Below are 14,302 nucleotides of genomic sequence, written 5' to 3' on the forward strand. Positions count from 1 at the left end.
GTACATAGTCATGACAACAATGAAAATGTGTGTGAAGGTATCATAAATTCGTGTTTCATTATAACTATTCTGTCTGTATCGGTTCATGTCTCATGTCGCATCTAAACGTGTCCAAGTTAGCAAAGGACACAGCACTCAATTGCGCAAACGTAAAAAGAGTGATAAGAGGTGAATTATCAGACAGCGGTTGGACAAAATATTTTCCACATTGTGTTTTTCAGAACAGGTCTGTGAGTTATTTGTTGTATCATCATATCAAGGCAGGCAAAGCAATGCGAGAACGAAAAAAAAAATGAATCAAATAAACGTACCTTTTCAAAGAATGGCTGGGTAGCGCCGCCTTATGCTACCCAGCACTCATGTCATGACTCTTGCGTTTCTTCGTTGGACCCGGAAGGAAAAACGACGTCAAGGTGCGCTGTTTCTCATCAAAGGCGGCGCTGCCAATGCCGCCACGAGTCTTTTTCAAGTCCCGGAGATGTATGGTGCAGTTGACGAGGCTGACATGCAGCCTCAGCGGCAGCGACTTGTCCTCGCCCGCCCCGGCTTCGGCCATGGAAACGGTGCATTTGAGGAAGCCGGTGTTGTCCCAGAAGGGAGGCGATATGAGGGAGCTGGCGGCGCTGGGATTGGGGTCGACAGTGATTCCACCACGGCTGACTCGAGCACAGAGCTCGCGATACAGGACGCCGAGGATGATGCCGTGAGACACGATGGCACATCTCGACGTCGATGAAGCCTCAGCCGTCTGTGATCTCAGGAGCGGAAGCAAGTGCTCGTCCAGGAAGGAGTCGACCCTCGCTTTCATCGACTCGGAAGTCTCAGAATCTGGAGCACGACCTCGCGAGTCTCCGAACTTGATGCCCTCATCGCTTCCAAAGTCTTTCTCCCGCAGCTCGGCGAGCTGAACGATTGGAATGTCCCGCGAGTGAACGCGTTTCTGTTCCGCCGCAATTGCCTCAGCCGTCTTGACCGCGCGCTGAAGATCGGATGAGAATATGTATTCCATCGCCGCCTCCCCGTCCTCGGCCAGGTGCGAGGCCAGCCTTCGAATCTGCAGCACGCCATGCGAGGTCAGCGCCGAGTCCCGCGAGCCGGCATAGATGCCAGCCACGTTGTCGACCGTCTCGCCATGGCGGATCAGGAGGAGGTGCATCTTTGAGCGGACACAAGGAACGAGCAGCGGTGGAGCAAAGAGCTCCGCGTCATGGAGGCGAGGACGGTGCTGCGGGTGCCATGTGGGAGGCCCCGAGAGGGTTTTGTTTGGAGGAGGGAAGGAGCGCTGAGGAGGATTGGAGGATGGAAGAGAGAAGAGAGAAGAAGGTTCAAGCTGAGGATGGAAAAGTTTTTCTATAGCCGTAGCATTGGAGGGTCCTGGTTAGGGCATATGTTGGTGGGGTAATTGGTGGATAGCTGCATGCTTTGTTTCACATTGGCGCTAGATATGCAATTACCAGAGACGAGATTTACCCCACTATTGCAGCAATCGAGCTCTATTTTTGGTCTGGGGACGAGCGCCGAAATACACGAGCATGAAATACTAAATATCTAATCCCCGACAAAAAGGAGGAAAGGAAGCATAGTTGATCAAAATATTAGAACATGGAAGTATTGTAGAATTACTGAGATATTTATTTTGCAGTACGTGAAATTGGAGTAGCAGATTGATCTTCTAACCGAGGTAAACAGCTCTGAGAGTCGTTCAGCTCTTGCAGTGCGCCACTGGAGAGCTTCCTAGTTGGGAAAGACTCTTCCTACTTGGATATGCCCAACAAGGGAATGATATCATATTCAATCATTCTTTAAAATGCCCGAGGTATGGGCGAATCTATCTTTGCCGTTCCTAGTCAGCCCCGTGGTGGCCGTGTCTGCCCAATTTCGCCATGACAATCCTGAAGGGGTTCTTGGCTGAAAACCTCAGCCAAGTTGACAGATACACAACGCCGTAGTTAAACAAGATAAAGCCGCAGAAGATGCCAAAATCCCTCCAAATATGGCTGTACTCGACACTGAAGCTCATTCCGAACTGGTCGCCCGTTGCGAATTGGCAGAATTCACACAAGCCGTCTGAAGCCGTTTGCACGGACCCGCCAGCTTGGCCAATATATGAAGCGGCATAGCTTTCACATGTCTGGCCAGGTGGAGCACTGAAGCGTGCGAATTCACTGCTCTTACAATGAACAGGATGGTCGTGAATGGCGGCACCGAGGAAAGCCTCGAGGAGATAGTGGAACGGTGACAGCCAGTACATCCAACTTCTCCAGAACGTTGGAAGCTGGTTGGGCGGCACGACAACTCCGCAGAAACTGACGACAAAGAGGAAGAAGACGGGCACTAGAAGACTGGCCAGCAGCTCGTTTGGAGCAAAGGAGGCAATGGCCTGGCCAAAGCTGATGTAGTACAGCTCAAACAGTAGAACAAGTATGAAGGAGAAGCCGGACGTGAAGCTAGAGACTCGCGTCCCAAAGATTCCCCACCACCAGCAATTGAAGTAGATTGCACCAGCAACGATGCCGTAGGGAATCTCGACAACAACAGCAGACGTGACCCAGGCCAGCCACGAGTAGATCTTGGCGCTGTTCTCGCGGGACTGGAACAGGTTGCGCGAGCTGAGAAAGACGGGCTGCAGCTGCTGGATCAGGGGCGGCGAGATGGTGAGCGTCATGAAGATGGAGAACAGACGGCTCTGATACGCAATGGTCGAGTAACCGAGGCGCCAGAATGTGAAGCAGTTGAACAGACCCGTCAAGATGTGCAGCATGAACTTGCCCACGATGTAATTGGGGGACCGCCAGTACGAGACAAAGGCGCGCTTGACGACCAATTTGGTTTGAACAGACAACGGAGCGGCATACTCGCGGTCGTCCTTGAGGTTCCTGGATGGCTCGACCTGCTGTCGGGCTGAAATCATGTCCTGGATCTCCTGGGAGCGCTGCTCATGCTCTGGCGACGACGCCCATACGTCGGCCCAGTCCTGGCCGTGATAGTTGGGATCGCCTGCGCCGATAGCTTCCAGCATGTACTCGGCGGGATTGGCGTTGGGAGGACACTTGTGCGCACCGTTGGATTCGAAGTAATGGATCAGGGGCTGGCTGTCCTTGCCCAGGGGCCCGTGATAGACGACTCTTCCGCCAGACTTGAGCAGAAGCAGCTCGTCAAAGTGTTCGAACAAGACCGCTGACGGCTGGTGGATGGTGCACAGAACCGCCTGGCCAGCATCAGCTAGCTTTCGCAGGAAGCGGACAATGTTAAAGGCGGCGCCAGAGTCGAGGCCAGAGGTCGGTTCGTCGAGGAACATGAGCAGCTCGGGCTTAGATGCCAGCTCAACGCCAATTGTCAGTCGTTTTCGCTGCTCCTGGTTGAGACCCTGGCCAATCTTGCCAATAGTGGCGCCAGCAATGTCCCTCATCTCGAGGAGATCAATGATGGTTTCGCAGTACGCGAGCTTCTCTTCCCTGGGGACCTCCTGCGGCTGTCTCAAGAGGGCAGAAAACTGCAGAGCTTCGCGCACGGTTGAAGTCGGTTCGTGTATGTCCATTTGCTCTGCGAATCCCGTGGCCCGCTGAAACGATTTGGGTAGAGGGCGGCCGTCGACAAGAAATTCGCCATTGATCGTCCCGAAACGAATACGCTGTGCTAAAGCGTTGAGCAGCGTCGTCTTACCCGCACCTGATGAACTGTTAGGCTTGCAAAAGCAACACTGTCGTTTGTTCAAAGTTTATCACATACCTGATGCACCCATGAGGGCCGTGAGCTTTCCGGGCCTGACATAACCCTGAACGTCTTGAAGCAGCTTCCTCTCGCCTTTTTCGTACGGTATGGTGTAGTTGATGTTGCGAAAGGTAAAGACAGTTTCATTCTTGGCAATCTCAGGACCGCTGCTTGAGTCGCTCTGGTCTTGCGCCTTTTCTTCGACCATGGCTGGGGTGATGTGAGCTACAGCTCCGGATTCCTCATCCTTCTTATCTCGAGCCCTGCCACCGGTCTCTATGGATGACTCGACAGCTTTCGGAACTTGCCCTCTCTTGAACATGGTGATGGCTCCTCCACCAGCATTTGGCTTCATGATTTCCATTCCGACTGCCGTCAAGAAAACGAAGAAGATGAAAAAGGCCCAGAGGAACCCAAAGTTGCGCCACAAATGTGATCGACTATACTGAAAGGCAGCTTGAATGTACGCTGCGCCATCAACGGTCGTCTGCCCTGGCTGGCTTCCTGCCAGGGTGCAAGACTGAAACTGGGGCGACGTCCCCGGTCCTTGAGGGACCAGATACGGACTTACGCACTGGAGTTGCAGACCGTTGAACTCATTCGACATGAGGCACTCAAAGCCGTAGAAAATCCAGTTGATCCACCGCAACCAAGAGAACCAGGGGTGCATTTCGGATGGAGGAATCAAGTATCCCGTATACACAATCAGAATCTGTACTGCAACGCCAGTCAACCGCGTCGCCTCGTCCAGAGTCGGGCACCAGGCCGCTATGCACCGGAAGAAGGCATATGTCACCATAGTGACAAGCCACAGGATGAGAGTGGTAATGAAGTACTGCGATGCCGTTCGTGAAAGATGGGCCATAAAGTAGATGATGGTGTTGAATAGTACGATCTGTACGAAGACAAGCGGCACGTCGACCACAGTCTGCGCAATGGCGTATGCCGCTGGTCGATAGAAGGAAAAAGACTTGTGTTTGAGCATGATGGGCTTTGATGTGAACGCCGCTGTCATTTCAGCCAATGCAAGCAACGCATTGAACAGCAGCAGGAAGAACAGCGTTCCTCCTCTCGGAAACGCCCCAGCCGCGGTTGCAGGTAGATTGTAGAATAAGCTGCCCACGATGAGGCCCTGGAACAAGAGACCACCCCATTTACCAAAGAGAGATGCGGAGTCTCCCAGCATGATGAGGAACTGGCGCTTGGTGCAGGCGATGACCTGTTGATGGAAGGATAGGGTGTAGTTGTGTTCCGCCGTCTTCTTGGACCGCGCTGCTTCCCGCTCTTCGACTTGGGTGCGAAGTTCCTTTTCAAAGGCCTCTATGTCAGCCACATTCTCGCGGTATATGTCACTCTTTCGATACGCGTCGAAGAACTCCTCGGGTGACCGCGGGATGCGCTGCTCCCAGCCAGGCCGAATACTTCGTTCGTGCTTGTCGCTGACAGATGTCAAGAAATCGGCCGTTGTCCATCTCTCGGGACAGTCGAAGCCCAGGTCCAGGAAATACTGCTTGGCTTTTTCCGATGGGCCAAAGTAAAGGCACTTTCCACCGTCAATGAGCAGCACCTTGTCCACGAGCTCGTATAGCGATTCTCCGGCCTGGTATAATGAGACAGCGGTGGAGATTCTTCCCATATTGGTCATTGCTCGTATGGCCCTAACATACTCCAGTGCGGTGCTTGCATCCAGGCCTTTACTTGAGTTGTCCCAGCCTTGCACTGAGGCACGGGTGATCATGGCCTCTGCGATACTGACACGCTTTCGCTCACCACCAGAGACACCACGGATAAATTCGTTGCCGACCTTGGTCCCAAGAGTGTGTTCAATCCAAAAGAGCTTCGTCACTACACGAAGGAACTCTTTAATGTACGATGAACGGCTTTCGCCCTCGAGTCGCGCTTCTTTTCCCGGTGTGCGTGTCCGCAGAGCAAAGGTCAGGGTTCTCTTCACCGTCAGAGTTGCATAGTGTAAGTCGTCTTCAGGATTGTAAATGACCTCGCCGCGGAAGTGCTTGGATATCTCCTTGGCGTCTGTTCCGCCATACGTGACGTCTCCCTCCACGGCTTCGAAGCCATAACGCTGGTTACAAAATGCCTTGAGGAAAGTCGAGCATCCAGATCCAGGACGCCCCAGCACAAGAAGAAGTTCGCCAGGTCGGACGCAGCCGTCAAAATGGCTGATCAGCTCTCTCACAGGCGGCTTGGCCTGAGCAGCCTTTGGACCGCCTCTGAAAAGGTTCCTAATCTTTCGTGGAAGCCCCAGGAAGATATCGCCGACTGTTGGTTGAAGACTGGCGCCTAGTCCGACGCCTTTGACAGTAAGGTCTCGAAAAATGACACCGCTATGTCGCAGTTGTTCTTCGGGGTTATTTTCTTGCCTGGCATGCCCAAACATGCGTGACATGAGCCGTTCTATCTCTGCCGATTCCTCGGGGCCTTCTGTGCCGGAGGCATAGCTCCCTGTTGTCCGGCGCCGAGACATTGCCCGAAAAAGGTCATCTTCATTCTGAAAGCTTGCACCACTTGCTGTTCTTGATGGACCGGGACGACGACCTGGGGTTGAGGAGTCGTCGCTACTGGATGAGATTCGGCTGTCGGCGAGCGACGCTTCCTCTTGGTCTTTGTGGCGAGTTTCATCGTGAAGGGTGGTATTTGCTTCGCTCGAAGAAGCTTGAGGCGACAAAGCGCCGGTCTCTTTGGATTCCATCGGACCTGGGTCTTTACTCATGATTTACCGGCAGAGAGAGCAAAGGACAGTAGAATTGGTGCAATTGGTCGTTGACCAAGAGGGTTGCTTTGGTGCAACAAAGCTCGGAGGCTCAACGGACAGCTCTGGTATTTGTCCTCAGACCACCAGGCCACCACCAGCTAGTATCGTTTGACAGCCCACTCCACATCTTTGGCCAACAGTTGGCCTTGGCCTTTTAATCTCTTCTATTTCGGACATCCCAAGAGTCCGGGAGAGGCTGAAGGAGTCCGATCCGACCGAATGATGGCGAGTCGATGACGATAGAGTTTCCGCTCGTACACCCTTGGGACGGAGACACTGTGTCGCATAGTCCCGAGCCTCACAAAAACAGCGGCGCCATGTGAATACGCCACAGTAGACCTTGGCAGAAGCTAGTCATGACGCACAGTATCAACGTCATGTTAGTGCTTCGATCGAGCGGTCATCCGCTGTTCTGCAGATGCTTCAAAGACAAAGGAACAATCAGCTCGGACACTTTGGTTAAGGCTAGGGTCAAGAATTGGCGGACGCTAGACGAGGGTCGAATCCTTCGTCATTGTCGGCTGCACTCGATTGGAGATGCTATTCGTAGATTGACTGCATGACCAAGGGCTTACGTTTCCTTCTACCATGAATATCTCGAGAGATGGCGAGCCAAGACCTGTGACGATCGTATCTATGCAATCTACGATGCAATACGACAAGCTTGATCCGAGCGTGTGGTGGTGGCAGGGGTCGGACATAGGGCTGTGCCAACTACCGAGACCAAGCCAATTCCAAATTCCGGCTTACAATGAGATGGCTCATGGCTTCTCGCGTTGAATAACTGATATATTGATCTGCCTTTTCTTGAAAAATGTCGGAGAAGACGCGTAAGATCTAAAGGGGGCGTGTCCAAATGCGTGCAAACTCCGCATGTCTTGAATCGGATGCGTCCGAGGAGGCGCAAAAGCTGACTCGGAGAGTTGGTATGACAGTGCGTCTGCGCCTTGGTTTATTAGCACTGGAAGCACGACTTGCATGTCAAGATTGAGCCATCAAAGGGACAGGAAACAGGTAGGAAATCGGAATCAGCATCATTATCGCATGATAGGGCGCTCACAAGCATCAGACAATAGCACGCAAGAGAAACGAATTGCCGCCAGTTCATCGCAAGAGAGGCCATTATCTCACGGCAGCGATTGTGACATATGTGAAGAAACTCTCTTGACTGGTATCGTCTATCAAAACACTCGCTCGCTAACAATTTTGTCTGTATATTATACATCTAGAACGGACTGCCTTCTGAAATTCCTTGTTTCGCATTTCACAGACAGTGCCGAAGAAGAAGTTATCCCTCTCCGTCAAGGGAGATGATCCAACCGCAATCACACATAGTCATGCCCAGGTTGGGACTGAGGTGCTGGTTGATACCCATAGTGCATTCCAGCTGCTCCAGAATACGAAGTCGAGCCCTCCATATTGCTGACCATCGGCTGCGCATGCTCGGAGTCGTTGTTCGATTCAGACTGATTTGTTCCACGACGCAACGGTCTGGGGCTGCCTCCTTTGAAGAAGAGAGGAGTATCGCGACGAATATGGGTGAGAAACAGGACAATGGCCCAAGCGATGCAGAGGGTGGGAAGAAGCCAGGGAGTGGTCAGGTATCTATTCAACTGGTCCGTGTTGAGGTTGAGGAGTGCAGTAAGTGCCATGCCGAGCGCCAAAAGGAAGTAAATAACCGTTCGGATTACGTGCCAAGGCTTCCAGGCGGTCACGCGGGCAACGATGGAGAGAAGCACCATCAGCGCCAGACAAGCGCCAGCCGCGACGTAGCCATATGTGAACTGAGCATATCAAGTGGTTAGCCAATGTGACGGCAGAGGGAAACTGCTAGGGATTTGGAGTCAAACATACCACTAGGCAGTATCGGTCCCAGGTTGCTTGGTCAATCTGAGCTGAGAATGCGGCAGCCGACTGGTTGACCTCTTCGCCCTTTCCCCGCTGTTCCTTGACCGCCTCGGCTTCCAGATCGATGTCAAAATTTGCAAAGACACTATTCTCCACCGCAGTAATCAGGGCCCTCATAATGTTTGCGAAGAGGTTCGTGGTTTTGTCTGTCGGCAACTCGTAATTGTCATCCGTTAATGCATCGGCCCATTTGGGCCAGAAGGAATCCGGGATGTTCGTGATGTTATCCAGAGCCTGTTGGAAGACGAACTCTGTATCGGAGTATTTTGGAGGATATAGCTTGAAGAAGCTGGCGATTTCGTCGGTCATGTTTTGTTGTACCAGCTGGCTGGTAGCACGAGGTAGCCTAGTTGGATCAAACAATATCCAGTTGGCTGGCAGGTGGTTGAACACATCGATCACCTTGGACCACTGGATGAATTGCGTAAATCCCTGCAAAAAGAGGACGAGAGCTAGGTGAAACGGGAAATGTAGCATGGTCCAGATCATCTGACGCACGGGTGGGAGATGTGACGCCTTCATCCAGTCAAAATAGATCAAGAAGATCATATAAGTTGTTGCAACGCCGGCAGTTAATATGCCGATAGTCATAGCGTCTATTTCTTTTGGTTAGAATAACTTCCGATATTAACGACAGGGAAAAGTAGTGAGAATAGAGCAACTCACCCCAAGAGTCAGGGGCATCGACAATTATTACCACCTTGTCCGCTATGACAACAATGCTGTCGCCGAGGATGATGATACTCAGAAGAAACATCCGATTCATAAGGTGTGTCTTGGTCAACCTGAGTACAGAATAGTGTATTGACAGGCCAAAGGTCAAGAGAGCCTCCAAGACACCAACGATATACCAGGTGACGAACACATTACTGTGGCGAGTGTCGGTGAACCGGAAAGTGACGCCAAGATAGATCATGGCAGCGATGAAGTGGATGGACATTTGGAGGTAGAATGCCAAGTGGACTTTCTTGAACTTCCTGACGTGCCAGAGGATACTGCCGTATTCGATGGTCAGCCCCAAACGAGACGCCATCAGGATCAGAGCTTAAAAAGAGGGTGAGCATATGTTTTCTGTATGAGGGGGAGAATCCGTTTTGCCTACACATTGCTCTCATCGTCGCTGCTTGCTGGTTGCTTGGGTCAAACTTTGGGGCGACGACGGCGAAACCAACAAAGGCTCCAAGGTGGATAGCTCGAACAACCCGTTCTGCATCCGATTGTTAGAATAAATCGCAAGTTTGGATTATAATAAGATTGGCGCAAAGGGAGGCGAACCGAAAATGCTGTCCGTTACGAATCGAACATCGTAGAGGCCGACAACGAGCCAAGTGATCCACAGCATACTATGAAGCAGGTGTTAAGGATCCATCAACATGCTCAGCAGAAGCTCAACTGCTTTTCAAAACTTACCAAAAGTATCCGACGTATGATGCAACTCGCTCATGGCTGGTAACTGACTGTGTCTTGGAGAAAACGGCGTAATTGGCGGCAAAGAATAGGTCGGTGAACACTTCCAGCGTGCCAGCTTCTTCGTGCTACATTTGAAGGGATTCCCTTCAGAAAAAACATGCCCGCATTGGAAAAAATTCTTGATGAAGGTATCATCACTTACTCTTGCAAACTCGATCGATGTGTCTGTGTAACGGTCGCCAAACTCGCTCAGATTAGGCATTTCCACGCCTCTCTCAGAGCCCAGAACAACCGGACTCTTCATAAGCCGAAGCTTCTCACGAGTGGTGAGCTCATGGCTGTCTTTCTCCGTCATCTTGACCAGCGAGTGCGGTACTGACAAACACCAATCCGCCCTCTGCAGAAACTTAATGGGATATGAATGCCAAGAAGGAGGTTTAGTGTTGGAGGTGCCGGCTTTCTGATATTAATACCTTGCTATGACTGCCGGAATCGCACTCCCTCCCGCCTAGCCAGTGATCACTCACTATTGATGGGATGATCAGCCTTAACAAGAACTTCAATTGGTCTACTACTTAGCGAAGCACAGCTATCCCAACTTGGACATAACCGTGATCACCAATCACGACTCGTATGCTGCAAATGGCGACCCCAAACTGCCGAAGGCCCTGCAAGAGCCACATCTTGGAGACTACGGAGGTCTCCACCCACAGACACCGTTTTCAGCTCTGGCCCTTCAAAACATCGTCAACATTGCTCTCGACCGCAGGCTAGTATGGCCGTTTACTCCGGTAGGAGCTGGCGTGATGGAACCTTGCATGCAGTAAGCGCGTAGCCTGATACAAAAATAGGTCTGCAGCGATAGATTTTACGCTAAGTTACAGGCATTCCTGTGAATGGCACCCCAATCCAGTCCCCCAAGATGCCCTATTGGCCCTGTTGAAACCATCACCTTCGGAGGAGAAGCCGGTCTAAGAGATCGGGGCTGTGTCCATGCGGCAGTTGAGATCCAATATGAATCAGAGGTGCTGGGCAGAAGAGAATATTAGCGACGAGTCGAGGCGAGAATCTTCTGTGCAGTTGAAGAAACTTAATTCGACGGTAAAAAGTGGAGGCCATTGACTTGCTCATCGAGGGGAGGCATGTACTCTGTTCCGCGGTATGAATCTAAGGTACCTTTGAAGCAAAATTGGATGTCAGGCCATGGGGATCAGAGCATTGATAGCTACCGAGATACCCTAGCACTTGCTTTGAAGAGCTGTTTGTTCCCTGATCAACTGAATATACAAGTACGGCTGCTGCAACCATGTTGGCGATGCAAATAAGTAGGGTGCCCCTGGTCAATTTCTGGACAACCACTAATAAGGCTGGGTAGGTAATTAGCCTCCGGCGTGTCAACTTTGGGTGGCCTCGCGAGCTATCACTAGTGCTGACTGGAGCTTGCACGAACATGTGGCTGAGGCTGAGCCGCGTCTCCTCATACGAAGGCACCGGCAACAACTCCTGCCCAGTTCCTCTAGTGAAGCTTGTATTTTTCGCTTCTCCATCATAAAAGAAAACTCCTGGAAGACGCTGAAGAGGCTTGTAAAGATAGTCCTGCAGTGCCTGTTTCACAGGATTCGTGGCAGGAAAGGTGCTTAGGTTGCTCTTTGTACATACCAGGGGACCAGGTTGTTGCATTTGGGCTGGAACCCAGAAGCTCGGGTAGGGCTTCGGCTAGGTAGTCATTATGGAGAGCTCCATTCCCCATACAACTACGTAGCGACGGACAAGATGACTGGTTGCCTTGTCGAAGAAAAGTACTACTTGCAACCAGGGCCGCGAACGATGGAGACTTTCGAGGAGCCTAGAAGTAAACAGCGGCGCTTGTTGTGCTAGAATGAGTTGCGGAGTATAATGAATACTTGTTCGGTAATGGGGGGAGTCTTCCGCCCTGTAAGCGTGGACGTTCTGTATAAAGAGTTTGGAGACGTTGCTGATAAGGGGAGCCCCGACCCCGGCTCATTCACCTTCCAAACTACGGAGTACCTTATAGTACTAGTTGACTATGATCGTAGTTGTACAGAGTCTATCCGTACGGAGGATAAACTTGCCATATCCTGTTTCAACGGACAGAAACTATCTGCCGGCATTTCAGTTTGAAACAATCCTGCACGTACACTCATCCACCCAATCCTGCACTTGCCACTTCCATCGAACGGCAACAGGGTAGTAATTCCACCAATCGTTTCCAACAGGTGGAGGTTCCGTGCAAGCACATCGTAGTCAGGGAGCTGATGGTGAACTGCATCTGGCGATATTTTCTGCCGGGTTACTGAGAACGATTATTAATCTAAACCTCAAGTACATGCGCTGAACAGAGGGCAGATTGCAATCGCGTGCTATTACTCCGTATTGCCTGTCAAGGTCAACCTCAACCGAATAGGAGGTCAAGGGAGCCCTTGAAGAGCAGCTACTTGGGGACAATAAGTCCGAAAGCTCTTATCCCCCCAAAAAATCGATGCGATTCCGATTCCGCAAGACGAATCTAGTATATGCCTCTTGCCAATTCTGATGTCCATGTTGTTATGCATCGACGGCCAGTAAGCAAGCTTTGATACTCACCCTGTCAGCGATCTTCTACAAATACGTGCGCATCTGTTCCTATCCTGCAGCGGCAATTTAGTTGACTCGCTCATGGGTCGTAACGTAGTTACAAGGTGACAACTTCATGGTTCATCTTCAAAGTCTGATATCATTCGACACCGGTCTGCCCCATTGGAGGGCAGTCCTTGTGAACTCGTGACACAAGCACTGACTTAACACTACACTTTCATGCTGCATCTGGATGGGACTAGGAATCTAACAGCTTAATTTCGCCAGAAAGAGTTATATTAGGCGAATATTCAAAGTGCAGGGTCGAGTGACACCGTCCATCGCAGCAGCGTGCCATGACTTGGGAGACTGGCCAATATTCTCTGTACATTCTAGATCAGCAAGTCCGTTCATTCTGCATGTTAAACTAGCTTAGGATTATTGGCAGCATGACAGGAATGGATCGTGCCCTACCGTAGTAACCGGATTTGCCGAGGGAGGGTGTTCGAGCGCATCGTACCAAGAAATTACTGCTGTTTACTTTGGTACCTTTCCTCGGAGCACGTAGAGTGAAGCCTTCTACATAGCACACTCCTATGCTCTACATCAGGCAACCGATCAACCTATTGTTCGCGTGTAAGGAACGAAGTACTGATTTGAACTAGGTAAGCTGAGAAGTTATCTTGCATTTTATACCGGGGCCTAGCCGTGGTTACAGTTGCTGGCCACATCGGCGATCGAGTTCTCCCGGGCCTATGCAAGAACTTATAACTTAGCTGGGAAGCTTTGCGTGCGGAATACTCACAAAGCTCAGAATAGATTTACTCCTTGATTTGTGATGTTACATTCCGGCTTTGCCTAGATGAAGTTGCCATGGCACAGAAACCCCCCATGAGGAGTTTGAACATCGCCGCCGTTATTATAGCACGTGAAGTTTCATTCCGACAAAAGATGCGACTGCAGCAAGCATCAGAGATAGAATCAGCTAGGGTAAATAAATGATCGACATCTCTCGACAATACGCAAGCGGCTCACCCCTGAATGCTACATCGAGTCTCGCAAAAAGAGAACTATAGCTATACGCCCACGACGTTGTTCTCGTGTTGGCTAAAGGCTAATGACGACTCATGTACAGGCTAAGACGATATTGGTTTTAGGCGCGACTGCTTAAACTCCTGCCCTTTGGTCTAGTAAGCACTCTCAAACAAAACGGCTATGGTCTCCTGATACGTCGACGCCAGATTATGAGAGGTAACGGCCAACTGGAGTGGAAGAATCTTTTAGAGGACGTCACAACCAACACGAACTAATATAAGTCGGACCGGACCAGAGCCATCTCTCTGTTTGATGACCTGATAGCGCTTTTCCCTAGAAATTGTGCACAATATCCCAACCCGTCTTTTTCTTGTTCGCTGTTGTGTTCTGTTCTGTACCCAGCCTAACAGGCTATTTTCTTATCCGTAGCTTTCTAATTGAGTTCACCTCCATCCCCCCTTTCTAGTTCTACAAGTTGCTTTACTAGAGATAGACTAGAATGGATAAGGAGAACATTGAATCCCTTTTTTGGGGAACGTGTAAGATCGGGCATGAATCCGGCGTCCTAGCGTTCTCTATCTTCTGAGCCAGCATCAGATATTACACGGAAACTTGAGCATTATCTGGGGATTGTATTATGTGCTCCGTCCCACATATACTATTTCACGTAGAGCTCCATTACAGTAGGTGGCCGACGTGTCAGCATCTCGGTAAGTGGCGGTGGACATGCAGATTTTGAGAAATACATGAATGTTCGAGACCTTCGGCGTCGGGGCGCGGGATGTGCACGCCCCGATGCTTTTCTCTGGGCTTATCTACGTCTCAATGACTTTAGGCCGGGATTGGAAGAGGTCTATGGAGTACAAATAGATACTTTGTAGTTTAAACCCACAC

At 50.9% G+C, this 14,302-nt stretch overlaps 3 protein-coding genes across 3 annotated transcripts; all 3 read right to left on the minus strand.

Annotated features, from left to right (window-relative positions):
• Nucleotides 1-101: 101 nt before the first annotated feature.
• On the minus strand, nt 102-1,323 carry BBK36DRAFT_1136156 (phosphoglycerate mutase-like protein). Its single transcript, XM_024892885.1, is given in 2 exon segments — nt 102-293; nt 305-1,323. The coding sequence occupies 1 exon segment, from the start codon at nt 1,154-1,156 to the stop codon at nt 347-349; it is 810 nt and encodes a 269-aa protein (XP_024746948.1). The 5' UTR covers nt 1,157-1,323; the 3' UTR covers nt 102-293; nt 305-346.
• Nucleotides 1,324-1,843: 520 nt separating this feature from the next.
• BBK36DRAFT_1171105 (hypothetical protein) lies at nt 1,844-6,418 on the minus strand (the record flags this gene model as incomplete). The annotated part of the gene is made up of 2 exons (XM_024895531.1): nt 1,844-3,669; nt 3,730-6,418. The coding sequence occupies 2 exons, from the start codon at nt 6,416-6,418 to the stop codon at nt 1,844-1,846; spliced, it is 4,515 nt and encodes a 1,504-aa protein (XP_024746949.1).
• A 1,388-nt stretch (nt 6,419-7,806) lies between these two features.
• BBK36DRAFT_1126029 (hypothetical protein) lies at nt 7,807-10,154 on the minus strand (the record flags this gene model as incomplete). The annotated part of the gene is made up of 7 exons (XM_024891339.1): nt 7,807-8,265; nt 8,336-8,991; nt 9,056-9,433; nt 9,492-9,596; nt 9,665-9,732; nt 9,800-9,924; nt 10,002-10,154. 7 exons carry the CDS (start codon nt 10,152-10,154, stop codon nt 7,807-7,809), a joined length of 1,944 nt encoding a protein of 647 aa, XP_024746950.1.
• Nucleotides 10,155-14,302: the final 4,148 nt, after the last annotated feature.

Source organism: Trichoderma citrinoviride (genome assembly GCF_003025115.1).
Source record: "Trichoderma citrinoviride strain TUCIM 6016 unplaced genomic scaffold BBK36scaffold_12, whole genome shotgun sequence".
In the NCBI taxonomy this organism is placed as follows: domain Eukaryota; kingdom Fungi; phylum Ascomycota; class Sordariomycetes; order Hypocreales; family Hypocreaceae; genus Trichoderma; species Trichoderma citrinoviride.

What these genes read in the sequence shown, in the direction of transcription:
- BBK36DRAFT_1136156 (XM_024892885.1), bottom strand. Translation starts at nt 1,156, where the DNA reads ATGCACCTCCTCCTGATCCGCCATGGCGAGACGGTCGACAACGTGGCT.